At 37.5% G+C, this 19,388-nt stretch overlaps 2 protein-coding genes across 2 annotated transcripts; one reads left to right on the plus strand and one right to left on the minus strand.

Annotated features, from left to right (window-relative positions):
- Positions 1-3,557: 3,557 nt before the first annotated feature.
- Positions 3,558-5,750, plus strand: LOC146734405 (zinc finger protein 862-like). The gene has a single exon (XM_085508241.1). It carries the CDS (start codon positions 3,558-3,560, stop codon positions 5,748-5,750), a length of 2,193 nt encoding a protein of 730 aa, XP_085364367.1.
- Positions 5,751-8,939: 3,189 nt separating this feature from the next.
- LOC100373119 (alpha-tocopherol transfer protein-like) lies at positions 8,940-14,122 on the minus strand. The gene is made up of 4 exons (XM_002735710.4): positions 13,461-14,122; positions 12,961-13,154; positions 12,145-12,255; positions 8,940-9,458 (listed from the first exon to the last, which is right to left on the minus strand). The coding sequence occupies exons 1-4, from the start codon at positions 13,828-13,830 to the stop codon at positions 9,201-9,203; spliced, it is 933 nt and encodes a 310-aa protein (XP_002735756.2). The 5' UTR covers positions 13,831-14,122; the 3' UTR covers positions 8,940-9,200.
- Between the last annotated feature and the right edge of the window lie 5,266 nt (positions 14,123-19,388).

A 19,388-nucleotide genomic window follows, 5' to 3' on the forward strand; every position in this document is an offset into this window, starting at 1 on the left:
TACAGTCTACATCCTTCCCTGACATATGCGTGTACCCAGACAAAGCATACACACCAGAGCTCACACTACTAATTTCCATAGACGACAATGTTAGCGTTTGCATGATTTTCTCGAAAACCCGTTACAAAGATTTTCAATTTTCCAACAGAAAAACTCACATATTCCCCCCACACAAAGTCCTACAAAATGGGTGTTAATAAAACACTCATGTTTGCCAGGCTTTCTACCTTCGATATTCTCAGATGAACAGCCAGTTTTGTAGTGTGTAATAATGATTTTCCAGACCCACGGGTCACCCGTAGTCGCCAATACACAAAGCTTCACATACGAGTCAAACAATTAACGCCATTTAAGAACGCCCTCACACGTTGTGTTTCAGAAAAAAAACTTTGGCTAACAACAACAGCTGTTTGTTTTGATAGGCTAATTAGTGTACGAGACCATCAACGTATTGGTCCCACCTTGCCGAGTTCGTGAAGGCGCTTTTTACCTGTCTACAGTTACGTAAATTGCTCCGGTGAGATTTTACATGTTTTAGCCTACAGTATTGCGAATCTCTAAATATATCTCTTCTATCATAAAGTGCAATTATAGAGAAACATCGAGGTGCGTTACATTATGCTAAGATGATATTGCTTTGTGCAAGATATGCGACCACAAACGATTCCGACCAGAAACATCCAAGATGGCGTCGAGTGACGATGGAACACAGCTCAGCAATATCCAGGCAATGTTCACAACTGTTAAGTCAAAACTAAAGAAGCTTGACAGCGTGGAAGACAAAATAACCGGACAAACTGGACAAAGACATGAATATCCTGAATTCTTTCTTCAAAAATTATAAAAGAAACAAATGCAGTGCATAATGGAAGAAAATGCGTCCATTAAGAAACAGCTCTCTGAAACGCAAACGATCTCGTAATAACAAAAGCTAAATTAAAGGAACTTTAACAGTACACCCACAGGAATAATCCTTCTTATGTTACTGGGTAGTTGATGCATTGCTAATACTTAACTCACAATTATTAACTAACAAACAAACTACCAATAAAACTTACTAATATTTCGCTCTTACACTTCAATGATAATTAATATAATGAAAGAATCAACTATTTACGTTTAACTAATTCACATGAAAACCCCATATTAAAAAGGTACTCACAAAAATTACTCCACTTATTGGTGTGATTGCTAAACTATGGCACTATCTTTCTAGAGCTACATTTGTTCTCCTCACTAAGGAACGACGTCAAAAGATCGATGTCGGATAAAAAAAACTTATTTCCTTTAGTTTGGGGGTGGGGGTTTTGACCTCAAAAAGTTTCCATCCTACAAAAACGATTTTATTTTCTAATGAAGTCAAAAACATCTTGGAGTATTTGTAGTTCGTTTTTTTCCATCCAATCATGGACAGAAATAACCGAAAAGGAAAAAAAAAAACATCCAAGACGAGAAAATGGTTTGGTTCGAGTGTAAATCTGTGCCTCAAATGAGGTGCATTTGTAAACTCTCTTTACACCCACCCGACAACCAACTGCTATGCAATACTACTGTCAGATTATCAATTTGTATTTAACGGTGAATGTAGTCTGACGCCATGACCAATATTTATCAATTAAGTTTCAGTGCGGGGTAGGGGGGTTTGGAAAAAAACTAAAGGAATTAAGTTTTTTATCCGACATTGATCTTTTGACGTCGTCCCTAATACTACCACATATTCCATAGGGTGTGGTGACCTGGGGCAGCACATATCCTCGGGCGGACATCCGGGTATTTTCTACCGCCTGGCAACCCTCGCGGTGAAAACAAAGACCAAAAACTCGCAGAAAATGATGGTTGGTGAGAGTCCCCTGAACAGTGTAACAAGATTAGCTCTACGTGTGTAACATATATGAATTTGATTGTTCAGGATTACTTCAAAGTTGAGTTTGTGTTGTTTTCTCGAGTTTTCACCGGCTCCACCGGCGTTCCACAGCAGCGCGCACGTAGAAATACGTGGTACAGTGGTGCGCGTCTTAGCAACGTAGAACGTCCGTGGCGTAGCTCCGCCCCCGAGGATTACATCACTCTCAATCCTCTATGTATACAGCAAAAAGAGCTAGATCACATAATTATTTTTAAAGAGTGATTGGCTGACAGTAGGTCACTATTCACTTCTCTCTGCATTCTTGACATTTATTTTATTTTATAGTGAGTCATCGCGTTCATAGTTCATATCGGTGTGCATCGTCAGGAGAACAGTTGACATGGTAACAATGGAGAATGGAACACTATTTTAGGTCAAAAAATAAATATACAAATGTATACTTTTTTAGGTATACTTGTTCGTCTGTTATGGCAAGGTCACACATTATAATTATTCCCACATAATCGTGGTTCACAGCCACAAGCAGGTTGTCTTCAATTTGAACTAGTGCCGAGTCGACAAATCTGACACGTCTTGCTAGATTCAAACAATCGGGTAACTCCAAAACAAAGATGACTCTCCCGAACCACCGAGGGCGCTGTTATCAACGATTTGAAATTCTTGTGGCCTTGAGTAGACTGGTTACATTCCCATTTGTGGCAGTGGCGGATCCAGAGGGGGGGGCAGGGGGCATGCCCCCCAAACGCATGACGATTCGTATCATCTGGATTACGCATAGCTTCTCTGCGATGTACGGTCAGTATATCTTAAGCGTAGCTTGGAACCCCCCCCCCCCCCAATACATTTTGCTGGATCCGCCACTAATTTGTGGGTACAACCGTACTAGTCTAAAACATAGCATCGATATAATATATAGCAGGCTGCTTATCTTTCCAAATAATGATGATTTAATCTCCGCACGCGCTGAGTCAGGCAGACGAGTGTGACAGTCCCATTGTTTGTGACGTTGGAATTAATTTAACACTTTAATGAGTAAAATCAGGACAACAACTTCAGACTAGTTTGGAAATGGTCGAAAGCCCAATAAAATAATAGGAAAATAAGGAATGGTGAAGCATTGTCACAGTAGCTCAGAAAATGTTATAAGTGGTCCCTGACACGATGGAGGTGGACGCTCAGTGTCGCATTATGTACTAGATACTTAGATAATGAACGAATTTGGTAGATTGTGTGTTATGAAACGACTCAGGGGATGGAGGCCTCGAGTGATTATTTTATTAAATTATTATTGCGTTCGTGTATTTCTTTCATTTCAAACAATGATTTGTCTGATCGCAGTGTTGCTGCCAGGCTGCGGCATCGCGACATTCTCGCAAAATTCACAGCAATGACGCGTTATTTTACAAACCCTGGGCCACAGTTGACGCACTAAAATAGTGAGCCATGTCGCGCATTTTGCTTATCACTGGGTCCACGATTACTAAAAGACCGTGTAACCGTGCTGGGTCATTGCCTTGGTATACTCAGTTCTTTTTGTGATTCAATCAATGTAAAGTAAACATTGTTGCAATTTTTACACAAATTTGATTGGCAGAAAGACGCACTGCGTCGCGGATGTTCCCAACTCACGACGCCAGGGATACAAGTAAAACCCTTTGTTGTTGCCGCGCGTCTACCGAACGTGTAAGTCATGGCGGGTCGGCAACTTACGGCAGGGCGACAAAAGCGTATTACGCTTTTTTTTTTTCCAAGCAATGGGGCTTCAAATTCATTGCAGAAAAGTTCTGAGTCATTAAGTGACCATGATCAAGATGTGAGCAACGCCGAATTGACCGCCAAGTCGCCTGAAGTTCAAGTTGAACAATGCGAACCTTCGTCTAAAAAGAAAAAGACTTTTGAACGCAGATATCAGGCTAGCTGGGAACAAAACCCGAAATATTCCCATTGGTTACAATATGATCGAGAGAAAAATTCCATGCAGTGCAAGATTTGCCTTCAAACTGGAAAGAGAAACCCTTTCACTGAGAAGGGAGGCTGTGTGAATTTCCGTACAACAACGCTGGACCGCCACATCAGTAGTGGAGATCACGTGAAAGCAGTTCAAGAAATCGCACTACGTGCAGACTTCAATACCACTGTTCAGAAAGTATTATCCGATAATGACAAAGCAATTATTTCCGCAATGCAGACCGTGTTTTGGCTGGCGAAGGAAGACATAGCAACACGAAAATATGAATCGCTGCTGTCATTTCTAAAGTTACAAGGTGTTGAAACCATGGATAAACTCAGAGTTGGGCAGAATGCATCATACACTTCACGTCAAACTGCCGATGAAATGCAAGACGCGATTGCTGCAGTGATATCCAAGGAAATCAAACAACAATTACGACAGAGTGAATTTCTGAGCGTGCTATCTGATGAAAGTACGGACATTTCTGTCACTAAGAAACTAGTAATCTATGCCAGATTGATCGATGACGATTTTACTCCTAGGACACGGTACATCGGAAATGTCAAAGTCAAAGACGGTACATCGAGTACAATATCTTCATCACTGAAAACTACTCTGTTGGAGGGAAATTGTGTAAAACCCCACCAACTCATCGGTTTTGGCAGCGATGGCGCCAGTGTAATGAGAGGAAGGCTGAATGGTGTTTCCGTTCGTTTCCAACGAGAAATAAACCCGTTCATCATTAGTATCCACTGCATAGCTCACCGCTTAGCTTTATGTACCAGCCAGGCAGCGAAATCTGTCACATACCTCCAGAAATACTCGCAAATTCTCACTGATATTTATTATTATTTTTCAAGATCGGCCGTGCGTACTGAGAGTGTGAAGGAAATTCAGTCAATATTGGACGATCCACTTTTGAAATATAAGGAAGTCCATGATGTTCGCTGGTTTTCATTTTATTCATCACTAGAAACAATATACCGAACTTACGGCTCATTGGTAACATATTTCCAGTCCGTTGCAAGTACACAACCAATAGCAAAGGGACTAGCAAAGAGAATGACCTGTTACGAGTTTGTCGCAACAACACACTTATTAATGGATATAATACCAGTTTTAACCCATATGAGTATGGTATTTCAGTCAGCGGATATTGATATTGCCATTGTGCAAGCTTCAATTCAGACAACCACGGCCAGAATCAAAGAGTTGGGCTCAAAAAATGGAAAATATCTCTCCGATTTTGAGCAGATGTCGTCGGCTAATGACAAGACGTATACCGTGAATGGTCACAATATAAGTGCAACAACAAACCAAAAGAAACACTTTGATAATATCAGATCAGACTTCACTAAAAATATTCTTGACAATTTGGAAGAAAGGTTTCCCCAAGATACTACTATATTAATTAATGCATTTGCTGTTCTTGCAATGCGACCTCTGTCATTTTTGTCCAAAGACCAAGTTGACATATTTGGGAACACCGAAATAGAAGTCTTAGTCAATCACTTTGGAGCGGCGAAAACCACTGAAGACGGTACTATTATTGAACGCATTGTTGACCCAGATTGTGTTTTGCGTGAGTGGGCTACTGCCAAAGAACTTGTGCTGTCTCAGATGTATCCTAGAGACAAAATGGCAATTTTGTGGAAACTATTGTACACCTATCACCGTGGCTTACTTCCTAATTTGCTTAAACTTGCGATAATAGCTTTGGTTTTGCCAGTACAAACCGCTGATTGTGAACGCGGATTTTCGGTACAAAATAAAATCAAAACAAAGACACGAAACCGCTTAGAAGCAGAGAGACTTCATGTATTGTCACTGATCTCTGCTGAGGGATCATCCATAGAACATTTTCCATTTGATGTTGCCTTAAACGAGTGGAGGCAGTTAAAACAGAGACGTATATTCAACAAAACTTCTTAACTGTTTCAGTCTTGGTAATTAATAACGCAATTGCGTGACTGAGTGCAGAGAGCTCCCTGTTGAGTGTAAGGTTAACCAAAGGTCAGTCATTCTGATAATGTACGTCTTACGATGATGTCACTTTTAATATTAGCACTGCAAATAATGATACAACTTGACAAGTGGTCTTCACAATAGCACAGTAAAAATTGCATGCTAAGTTTTTTATTTGAGAAATTAAGTTGATTGAAATTGTTAGTAACATAACGTACTTGTCTAGTGTATTTGGCAACATTATGCACATTATTGTCTAGTGTATTTGGCAACATTATGCACATTATGACATATTTTTATTCTTAACCTTTTACTTACCAATCATCTCAGTGGAACACTAGTAGTAGTTGGTAACACACAACTAAATGTATTGCAAGCTTATTTTTTTATTTGAGAAATAAAGTTGGTTGAAATTGATTTTGAACTGCTTTATTATTGTTCCCCCCAAAATGCAAATGTCTCACAAAATTAATGTGCATGGGACACATTGTCTCCTCACAAAAAAATCCTGGCTGCAACACTGCACTGATCGTCAATATGCTCGGGAACCGTGGTGACGATCTAAAATTGTAGTTATGCCCGTATCATCCGGTCTAAGCGGCCTTACGTTGATTAACCTCCATGAATTATGAAAAACTATGAACCATTTTCAAGAAAATCTAGCGATCGATTGTTTACGCCTCTGTCGTACTCGGAATTGTTCACCGTTTTTCAATTGTGTAAAATAAGCAATAATTCATGACTTTGAAGCTGAGACATTACAAATCAGAGCAGCAATGCGCTTACTATGCAACGGATTGCATGCGAGTTTATGACAATGGTTCGAGTGACCATTCAAAGCGTTCCAGTGTTATTCAATCGGCCAATGGAATAAATTGTGAAATTTATAAAAGTGAAGGAAATGTCTTTGTTATGTTATCTTTGTAATTTATGAGAAAGTTTTCGTTTCAGATAACAAATGTATTATCATTATACGATTCTGACTTCTTAAACATTGTGATGGAATAGTGACACATTCTTGATGGCCATATGCACATTGTGATGGAGTAATGACACCTTCTTTATGGCCATATGCACATTGTGGTGGAATAATGACACCTTCTTTATGGCCATATGCACATTGTGATGGAATAATGACACCTTCTTTATGGCCATATGCACATTGTGATGGAATAATGACACCTTCTTTATGGCCATATACACATTGTGATGGAATAATGACACCTTCTTTATGGCCATATGCACATTGTGATGGAATAATGACACCTTCTTTATGGCCATCTGCACATTGTGATGGAATAATGACACCTTCTTTATGGCCATATGCACGTGGCTATAAATTACTACATGATAAAATGTAGACTGTCGACTGTCGACAGACGGTCGTACCTAATATTAATCTGTTATTATTAATAAATATTGTGTATAAACGTAATAGGCGTGAATAAATTGCGAACGCCGGGACAGGAAGTATGGAGTCCCTCACGTAAAATGGTTCACATTTCCCACCAAACGCCTTTGGAGCTCGAATGTCTAGGAAACATAATTACATAAGACCCGAGGACTGTCGACAGTCTAAATAAAATTTAAAATGACGTCCAATAGCGACTGTATTAATAACTAAGTATTTTATTTGAACTGTTTACAGCAGTACTTTATGTGAGAAATCAATTATGTAGGTAGAAACAATGCCTCACATGCCTCGAAAAATTAGATTGTGGCAATATATCAAAATCAGTCTAGCGTTTCCTACTTGTAAGTCCATACTTCCTGGTACTCCCATGATAGCCATTTTATAACAAAATTTGCATGAGAAAATTGATTATAACCTACTGCTCAAAAAGCACGCTACAAAACGTCGTGTCCCGGATTAAAAGTTGGTTAGCAGACCGGTAATTTCAAGCACTAATATCACCCACAGTTTAGTGTGAAATATGACTAACTACTTGATATGGCACGGCAGATGTCACAATAATCACGTTAAAGGGCGGCAGTCGTCGTGCCGCGTCCTGTTCGATATGAGACTCATAGCGACGTATACAACGCGTGTAAAATACATTGTTTATTTACATGAAACTCGAACACGCGCTGCGCGACGACCACCGCGCTTTAATCATCACCATTGTATGCAAAGAAAGACAAATTGTACCGTATACAAGAATTTAAGGCTGGATAACAATTACTCAAATGGTGCAATGACACGTGACTTTGGAAAAAATATCAACGAAAGGTTATATTTCTACCGATTACATATATCCCTCAAAGACCATTACTGAAATTGAGCATCTACCGTCCATATTCCTAACGATTTTGTGAAATTCTATTGGTCAGTTTTAAACTAATAATATAATAATATGAAATAACATGTGTACATTCAATAATTGTTCTGAAATGTCATTTGTAAAATTTTTAACATCATTGACAAAGGTTATAACATCACAAATCAAATAATATAAATTACATGAACTATTGGATGCCTCCCGAATTCTACAAATTGACTGAATAGTAAACAAATCACCCTAAATTACCGAGTAATATGGAAATCTGCACATTGTCAAGCTGAACGATAATAAAATCTATTTTGTTTTTAGTTTGGGAAATGATTACTGAACTTATTACAATATCTTAGAACTAAAACCATCAACAATACCGTGCTTGTAAGTGTAATTCATCACCGATATTACTCCAACTCAGACTCTTAAAGACGATTATACAAGGGAATCACGTGACAACATTGCTATTATTTACATTGTTAATCTGTCTTTTGTTTTCCATTGTATTTTTAATCTAGCAATGAGATTTTCTGAGAGACTAGGCTTAAGTAGAGCATGGAGCTAAAAAAGATTAGCTCTATGAGTAGAGGAACCCCTTTAAGATACAGGGCATGTATGAGCATACATTACAACATTTCTATGTTTTGGGTTTATCTGGAAGAAATTGTTTTTTAATTTGAAGATCATTTTGACTGTTCAATAACCATTTAATATATAGGATGATCTATTGCTACAATGACGAATACATTCACTTTGGTATGCTTTTTAAAGATTTTAAAGATTTTTAAGTAAAGATTTACTGACATAATCGTTTGATTTATAACAGTAATTCATAACATTTCCTTCATTAGAAATAAATAAGGAGAAACAGTTCACTAAGGTATGCAAAATTAGAAGTAGTTTTTTTTTACTCCAAATATATGTTTGTTTATACTGATATGGAAATAAAATAATACAACGATTTCGTCCGAATAAGTTCTCCAACCTCCACTTCTCTGACGTCTACAGAATTGAAACCACAAAAATGTTCTTTCCATAAAGGGTTAGTGATGGGAATCACAGACAAATATGAGTGTGAAAAAAATCTTCATAAGCACCTTATGTATGTCCTTTGGAAAAAAACAGAATAGAACAAGGGTAAACATTAGTCGACGTTTAACGATTTAAATGTTCCCACTAATCCGCCAGCGGGGTCTTCGCCACTTTTACCACCACCCAGCGCTTCTTTGGATTTCGGAAATCCGTATTTATTATTTTCTGCAAATTCCACTTCTTTTGCCACCAACTGATCGATCCACTCTCTGTTTGTTGCATTTTGAAGCACGCCGCCGTATTCCGTCGGCAGAATCGATGATGGTATATATTGATGTAGAGTGTCAAATTCGTTGCCATGGAAATGTAACTGCAATGTAGACAAAAGAAAGCGAAACAGTATAGAAGATTTTTTATTACGAAATCGCATTTTCTCCTCTCACCATGACAAATATAAAGTACACATAACTTATCTAACAGTACTAAATCACACAGACACAAAGCCATGGACAGGTATGTTGAAAATTATTCATATAGCTTCTACGCAAAAGGAATGATAGCCGGTTATCTCACTGAAATCCAACACTGCTAGGGAAGAACACGCCTGGGTTCTGTCACTTAAAACAAGAACTCAGTGGTGATACAAAGCGTTAAAACCGCAAATATAAATAAGTAAACAGCACACTTCTCGTCATATGTAGATTAGTAAACATCACACTTGTATTCATATGTAGATTAGTAAACAGCACACTTGTATTCATATGTAGATTAGTAAACAGCACACTTCTTGTCATATGTAGATTAGTAAACAGCACACTTGTATTCATATGTAGATTAGTAAACAGCACACTTGTATTCATATGTAGATTAGTAAACAGCACACTTCTCGTCATATGTAGATTAGTAAACATCACACTTGTATTCATATGTAGATTAGTAAACAGCACACTTGTATTCATATGTAGATTAGTAAACAGCACACTTCTCGTCATATGTAGATTAGTAAACAGCACACTTCTCGTCATATGTAGATTAGTAAACAGCACACTTCTCGTCATATGTAGATTAGTAAACATCACACTTGTATTCATATGTAGATTAGTAAACAGCCCACTTGTATTCATATGTAGATTAGTAAACAGCACACTTGTATTCATATGTAGATTAGTAAACAGCACACTTGTATTCATATGTAGATTAGTAAACAGCACACTCCTCGTCATATGTAAATTAGTAAACATCACACTTGTTTTCATATGTAGATTAGTAAACAGCACACTTGTATTCATATGTAGATTAGTAAACAGCACACTTGTATTCATATGTAGATTAGTAAACAGCACAATTCTCGTCATATGTAGATTAGTAAACAGCACACTCCTCGTCATATGTAGATTAGTAAACAGCACACTTGTATTCATATTTAGATTAATAAACAGCACACTCCTCGTCATACGTAGATTAGTAAACAGCACACTCCTCGTCATATGTAGATTAGTAAACAGCACACTTGTATTCATATGTAGATTAGTAAACAGCACACTTGTATTCATATGTAGATTAGTAAACAACACACTCCTCGTCATATGTAGATTAGTAAACAGCACACTCCTCGTCATATGTAGATTAGTAAACAGCACACTTGTATTCATATGTAGATTAGTAAACAGCACACTTCTTGTCATATGTAGATTAGTAAACAGCACACTTCTCGTTATATGTAGATTAGTAAACAGCACACTTGTATTCATATGTAGATTAGTAAACAGCACACTTGTATTCATATGTAGATTAGTAAACAGCACACTTCTCGTCATATGTAGATTAGTAAACATCACACTTGTATTCATATGTAGATTAGTAAACAGCACACTTGTATTCATATGTAGATTAGTAAACAGCACACTTCTCGTCATATGTAGATTAGTAAACAGCACACTTCTCGTCATATGTAGATTAGTAAACAGCACACTTCTCGTCATATGTAGATTAGTAAACATCACACTTGTATTCATATGTAGATTAGTAAACAGCCCACTTGTATTCATATGTAGATTAGTAAACAGCACACTTGTATTCATATGTAGATTAGTAAACAGCACACTTGTATTCATATGTAGATTAGTAAACAGCACACTCCTCGTCATATGTAAATTAGTAAACATCACACTTGTTTTCATATGTAGATTAGTAAACAGCACACTTGTATTCATATGTAGATTAGTAAACAGCACACTTGTATTCATATGTAGATTAGTAAACAGCACAATTCTCGTCATATGTAGATTAGTAAACAGCACACTCCTCGTCATATGTAGATTAGTAAACAGCACACTTGTATTCATATTTAGATTAATAAACAGCACACTCCTCGTCATACGTAGATTAGTAAACAGCACACTCCTCGTCATATGTAGATTAGTAAACAGCACACTTGTATTCATATGTAGATTAGTAAACAGCACACTTGTATTCATATGTAGATTAGTAAACAACACACTCCTCGTCATATGTAGATTAGTAAACAGCACACTCCTCGTCATATGTAGATTAGTAAACAGCACACTCCTCGTCATATGTAGATTAGTAAACAGCACACTCCTCGTCATATGTAGATTAGTAAACAGCACACTTGTATTCATATGTAGATTAGTAAACAGCACACTTCTTGTCATATGTAGATTAGTAAACAGCACACTTCTCGTTATATGTAGATTAGTAAACATCACACTTGTATTCATATGTAGATTAGTAAACAGCACACTTGTATTCATATGTAGTTTAGTAAACAACACACTTCTATTCATATGTAGATTAATAAACAACATACTTCAATTCATATGTAGATTAGTAAACAACATACTTCTATTCATATGTAGATTAGTAAACAGCACACTTCTATTCATATGTAGATTAATAAACAACTCACTTATATTCATATGTAAATTAGTAAACAGCACGTTTATCTTCATTTTCTATTCATAACTCTCCACAACACAAATTATGGCCAATCAATTAAAAGTAAAGATCTCCCTCCCGAATAACACTACACTTACCCTTTTGATCATCTTTTCACTGAGGAAGGGCCTAAAAAGTCCGAATATGACGTCAAATATTTTCGGCTGGTTAACATAATGGAAAGCCTTCAACCGCAGAGGCATGGCATTCTACAAGATTGCATTAAAATCAAATACAGAATGAGGAGAATGTAGCGTGATGTTTTATTTAACATTTTACTTATGCATTTCCTACGATGTATAGAAAATATTTTTTCCATTTGATTATCATAAAGTAGTGCTTCGAAACGAGTCAAATATACGTATTTGGCTTTAAAAAGTTGATTCAAGTTTACCACTAGTGAACATTAGCGAATATTAGTTACCAATTTTCAACAATTGTTGTTCAGGACAATATTGTGAACGACACAAATCATCCGAAAACCTTTCCGAGACGTACACGAATGCTGTGAATACACTGTCATGTAAACCGAATGTTGTGAACATTTGGAACGTAAGAATGTTGATTGGTTGACTATGAGTGAAATTACGTCACACACACATGATTATACACGAGTGGTCCACGGGGGATTTCGAATATTATAAGTTAATTTTTAATTAAAATAAGTGTGAATAATATGTATTTGCTTGGTTGAAATTGAGTAAATGAACACTTTTGGGACTGTGCACACATCATATATTCAGTGGTGAATAATATGTGTGTTTATTCAGCAGTGGCGGCGGCACTGGGGTCGCCCCCCCCCCCGAAAATGCGAGATGGTAAGTAGATCTCGCCCCCCCCCCGCCCCATGCAAAATTTCGTGACGTCGCCTCTGTTCGGGGTATTAACATGCTGCATGACCTTTAAACAGTTACCTGAATTGTATCGGCCATTTTCCGTGTTATAACGGGATTCATGTGTTTTACATGGTTCATGGTCATTCCTGAATAATCAGCGATAAGTAGAACGCCATTAACTTGTGTTTCTTCGTCTTCAGTAAGCATCTCTATTAAAAGTAGACTAGCCTTAAAACATGCTGTTATTGTATACCTGCTTGGGTCCCATCGTCCTAATATTGAAAACGTAAGAAAAGTCAAACTGAACTTTCATACAGCCTCTTGTTGTTATTTTTTATAATATAATACAATATTATGTGAGTGTAAGGTTGCCGCTTTCGCCGTGTATACATATTATTTTATTTTATTTCATTGAAAAACACCAAAAACCAAACAATAGTCTGTATGTTAATCTAAATTGTTGTTGCTGCTATTGTTGTTGTTGTTCCGAAGTTCTGAAAAGAAAATTGATATGCAATTAACGAATGTCATTTAAATAGCAATTCAAATTATCATTATTTCGTCAAATTATGACCTACCCGGTTTTACGATGAATATTCGACGTCCATCCTTGTCTCTACTTGGCAATAACAAATGAACTTGGTCTTCCAATATTTCTAATACAGTGGATGGGGTGAAATCGCTGAAGATATCCTTATACTGGGAACGTACTTCATAATAATGCACTAATGTCTTGAAAGCACGTCTGACATCAAATTTACGTACTCGTAAGAAACGTATTAAGAAAGAGTCGTCTAACCGGAATTTAATATCCGGTCTCTCTGTGAACATCGATCGTAGGTCCGCCAACTTCTGTTGACGGGTAGCAGGGTTTTCGTTCAGTTCTCGCTTGGCTTTCTCCAAAAGATCCGAGCTCAGCGTACACACGTAGTCATCGTTACTACTCATATCTGATAACCGATTATAAACAAATATAGTTTGCGTAACACTAGTAGTCGTATCAACATACGAGTTAACAGCCGAGTTAATCAAAATGGCGGATAATATACCAGTTGAAAGTTCAACGACCTTTCACTGCTAGAACCCCGGGCCGGCAGTGAAAGCCATTCGTATTCTGGCGTCTGTTTCTTACGAAACCTGTATTATAAGTATACGTGTGAAAATATTATATAATTGGCACAGCTAAGTTTGTAGTTTCCGTGGTATGAAACAAGCGATCAGTGCGATAACTTGTTCGGGACTATATTCCGTATCCTGTAAATGCCACGTAACATTTGGTTAACAATGGAACAACCTTTCACACATAAGCTACAACGAATAGAATGCGAATAGCAATCAATGAAGGAGATTTATTCACCCACCCAACGGCGGAACTTTAAGGGGTTAGTACAAAAACTGCCACACAATTCTTATTCTGTCGTGGGTGTGCTGTCATGACGTGTCCACGGAGCTCTGCAGGGTGTGGTAGTAAAACTCATCTTTGCATGGATTATTTGCGCTGTAACGATTGCAGGACATAATCTGTGCCAAGGGGACTTGAATCTTTGTGTTTCGTGCATGCTACGAAGCACAACGTCCAACATGGCAGTGCGGGACCAGAGAGTAGCAATCTTGGTCAAGTGACAGACTATCGGGCCTTGGCAGTTTCCAAACGAAATGCTATGCTCTATTGTTGACAAAATAGACATACTTTCTAATGGGATTACTAAGACTCCGATATTGAGTTTTTTTGGTTATGATGACAATAATTTTACTAGATCACTGCATTTCATCAGTCAGTGTGCATCGTTCCATATCTCTATATTATAAATAACTATGCATGACATTGTTATGATTACATGTCAATAACAAATACATGTTCTTGGGGCTGGATTGTTAACACTGTTGATAGTGTTTAATGATAATTCTTCTGATCGTAATTAACGTATTTGTTGACCTAAACTAACTCGTGATCACATCATTCAATATTCTATATATACAGAAACTTAATTTCATCGAATTTATCGGATGTTCTGAACTGCACGGAAGCTACCTGTCATAGCACACATTATCACAATCTAAGTAGTACTTGCTATGATGCATCGTCAGCTCGATTAAAGCTCGTCGTAAGAGTTTTTTGTCCTGCGAGATTGTACCAGACTGGAACGACCTGGTTAAAAACGAGCATAATTTTGCTCGAGAGTTTTTCTGGTTATGGTGTGTTGCCGGGAAACCAACGCAAGGTGTAGTTTATTAAGTAATGTGGTCTTCGACAGCTAAGTTCAAATTTGCTCTACGCACTTCCGGTTAAAAACTGCACTTCCGGTTGATTGCTGAAAACATGCCAAGCACCTAATGCAGAAAGAGGAGCGTTCTTTTTGGAAAATTATTACTTCGTTACGTATAATAACAGTTCTACCTTCGTCTGTTCATATGTCAGGGTAGTAAAATATCTTTAATATGTGGGCTGAGCATTTTGATACTCTTCTTAATTCGGTCAACAATGACAAATATATGCCGGCTAATCTTCGCCATGTCAAGATTGCAAATGGCATTACGGGTGTTCCATTCACAGAATTCATGATATTATTGAACTCTTACCACATGATGAAGCGTGTGGACTCGGCGGTGTTTGTGTCTGTCGAAAGCCTCCAATTTGCTCCACGCTCGCTTAATATACACGTCGCATTATGTGTGTCATCTATGCTTGTCCACGGAACAGTCCCCAGTTACCTAGCTAAATTAATGTTCTACTAGTATTATGAAAAACAAAAATGGAGATATCGCGAGTAAAGACAATTATGCTTAAAAGATGTGAAAAGTGTCTGAACACATCGGACAATCAATTTGGCTTCAAGAAGAAACACTTCAATGATCTCCGTATTCTTAAAGAGATTATTCGATGGTACAAAATATATGGTAGTTGTGTGTTTGTATGTTTTCTGGACGCTTCCATAATGTTTCGATATATTCATCGCTGGTCAATTGCTATCGCACACAAAGTTATTCAAAGATCTTCATAAAACAAGTAACCTGTAGAATGCTGTGTGGGTAATATTTTTATATTGATTTTTGTTGCATTTGCAGCAAATAGTTACGAAACAATGAGAAATCTATAGGATTGAATATACCTCTCGGCTGGCTTCACATGCATAGTTCAAGCCTGCCTAACCGGTGCTTATACAAGGATTTAATTACAGCACCTAGACGGTCAGAGTAATCGCAAAATTGACATTACAATAGAAAATCATGAAAGACTGGCACTCCCATGCAATTAATAGCAAGTGAAATTCCTGGGATTGAAACATGTATTTTGAAGTCACTGATGTAGGCAATGAATGAAAACTTCAAGTTGGCATGAAGATGAGGTAGTTTATTTAATCAGTGCTGAACTAGAGGCTGAAATTATAATTAAGTGCGTTGTCATATAATTTGTTTATTTCAATTTCTTCTGAAGTCAAATAGAATGCACTGGTGAAACCGTGAGTGAAAGGATGTCTTGGGGGTATAGTCTACATTATGTATGAAGTGGTAGGGTCGGGCGTCACACAATTTGTTCATTTCCAACTCTTATGAAGTCACATAGAATTTCACTTAATTTATTTTCGCTGAAACGTTTTCCAGCATTACATGTGAATTCGATTTTCCCTGTGCTGTGTCTCTATAGAGTATGAGGTAAATGGCATTTTCACTGGAATTTATCAGGGGAAAAATGTTTTCAGTGAAAATGAAGTATACCACATTATTACATATGTACTGCAGTTTATTTTGATTCGTCTATGAAATCGGTATTTCCACACCCCATATGCAAATAAAGTAGTCTTTTCAAGAGTAGCGTTTTCGAAACATAGCAGAAATAAACAATATTTAGAAGTGCGATATTTTACTTTTGGGGTACATGAATATACTTGCCGAGTGAAATGAAATTTGAACAACAGTAATGGCAGTCACTTATTTTGACTAAAACTAATTTGCATATCACCCATGCAAAAATGTTTTCGGTATTTTCAAGGTCAATATGCTAATGAACATGGTATTGGCGATCCGCTCCAATAGGATTGCCCCTCAAATCATTTTTTGTGTGTGATTTCCAGTGTTTTCACGTATTAGTTCTTCTGTGATTTTTTTGGCTTGGCCGATTTCGCTAAAACATGGAAGGTGGGTCACACCTTCACCCTAGTTATTAGGAAAAATCTGCAAAAAAAATGTTGGTCCATCATTGCCATAGCAACAGTAAAAAAATGATTTTTAGATAGCTTCGAGCTAAATGTATCTCCTACAAATTTAGGATACAACACCTCAGACATAGCTCATTGTACTCGACTTGAGTGTGGGCACAATGATACTATTTGAATTTTTGATATCTTTTTTCATCAATGAGAAAGTTGACCCCAAATTTAGAGTAACTGTTCACCAGGTATGGCTTTTTAACTAACTCTTCTGTGATTTCTTTTGTGTGGCTTGGCTGATTTTGTTCATACTTGACAAGTATGTCGTACCATCACTAATTGGAAAAACAATCCTGACCCACCACTACCATGGCAACAGCTAAAATCTGTTTTTTTGAATACTTTCGTCCCAAATTTATTACTTCCTACCAGTCTTGTAGTAAGTGTTCAAATGATCAAAATAACCAATGAATCATCTCAATTCTACAGCTGTGAATGCTCTGACATGTACAATTCGTTTTACTTTGCATTTACTCTGCATTTTCGACATGTTAAAAACAAAATAAACGTATTTTGCGGTATATAAATGTGAAGGAGTGAAACATTCTTTTCGTACATGAAAATGGAGTCCATGTAAACAAAGTATCGGGTTGGAGGTACCACTTTTCAAAATGGGCTTGTCGCACTCTTTAAATTGATGTCACACTCACAAAACCTAGATTGTTGTCTATTAAAATATATATTTTTTCAAATTATGAGTGACAGATATGCCAGAAAGTTGTAAGTCGATACGAAAATTGCCGTTTAACTTTTGTTTTTATTGCCGTTTCGCCAATTTTCACCTCTCATTCTATAGCTGTCATCCCCTCCTTGATTTGAGTGGCGTACGGTCCATTCCAACGCGGGGAAAACGCAGCAAACTTCTCTGGATTTAGAACACCGGGTTAAATTTGGAGGTCACGCTCGCGTTCACGACGCTTGCCAGGATTTTCAAATGTTTCAATTTTTATTCTACCGTGTTGTCAAAACGGCTACTCGCAATGGGTTGCAATTTTCAGAAAATTACCATAAGATATATAGCTAGAATTCATGGTATTTTTTTTTTTGCTTTTAGTTTTGCTCACGTATTTTGTAGTTTTTGAAAGGGTAGCTGCCCACACCCACTTCTTCCGAGGCGGAGTTAATTACCCATGAGCACTTGGTGCAATCCAAGGGATTGAGCGGTCCCCCTTTAACCAAGTGACTGAAATCCCTAATATTAGCTGTACACCACATGGAATATTACGATTTGGTGTATGTTGAATGAGCTTCATCATAGACCATCAACATCAAAGTACCAGGAGGTTTCTGCTGGCGAAGTTGCGGCGTTACCCAGTTCCAAATAGAGATACCAACGCCAAATGAGCGACATTTTTACCGGAAATCAAGATTCATTCAATCCACGGCTAGCAAGCAACATCACAAGCGAAGTTGTAGCGTGCAGCTCATCAACGACCGCTGTCCACGAAAGTCATTCCGTCAGTAGAGTACCGCAGTTGTGACGGCATGTTTGCCAATGCACAATTCTGTGGAGGAACTTTTAACTCAATTTAAACTACGTATGACTGATTCGAAACATTCTATCGAGATCGGACGGTGCCCTATCGTGCCATCCCTTCACCATTGTATTCAAACGAACCGTGTGGTATGCTGTTACATTCTCCTTCAAACCCGGGATTCAATCATTGGGGTCGTTTTAATAAAAAAAAACACATCGCAAATCATGCAAATATAGCATTTTTAAACAAGTATACTAAAAAAGAAATGCTCAGCGATGCAAAAGAAGGATAAATATTACTTTTCAGAATACACATCTCTGTTTATACAATCCTTCACATATTCTACTCCCAATTATTCCTGCGTAAAATGGAATAGCCTCTTTCCATGTTGACATTCTGCGTAAAATCACGTGATAGGCTGTTACATACTCTTTCGCCGGTGTCTGGAAAATGTGTTTAATTAGCTCTCATTCAAGCGACAATGTATATTTCCCAGTGGGAGTGAACCTAGTTCGAATCTGCCATTAAAAAATAGGGGTGTTTTCAGCAAAAAACGAATAACCCTTGAGTGCACACAATACACTGAATTTTAGAACAAATCTTGCATTAGTTACAGCAGCAGAATATCACAGAAATATCAGACGAAACATGGAAACACTATATATTGTATTTTGGCTTGAAACCTCTCTATTGCAATTCCAGGAATTACCCCCATATGTGCAACCATTTTCCACCTTGGTATCACCCAAACCTGAAAACAAGCGTTTGGTAAAAACGGTAGAAATGTTGTTAATCACCTCAGCTATACTGATGACGCGTG

This window comes from Saccoglossus kowalevskii, chromosome 14 (genome assembly GCF_978046115.1).
Source record: "Saccoglossus kowalevskii chromosome 14, keSacKowa6.1, whole genome shotgun sequence".
NCBI lineage: Eukaryota > Metazoa > Hemichordata > Enteropneusta > Harrimaniidae > Saccoglossus > Saccoglossus kowalevskii.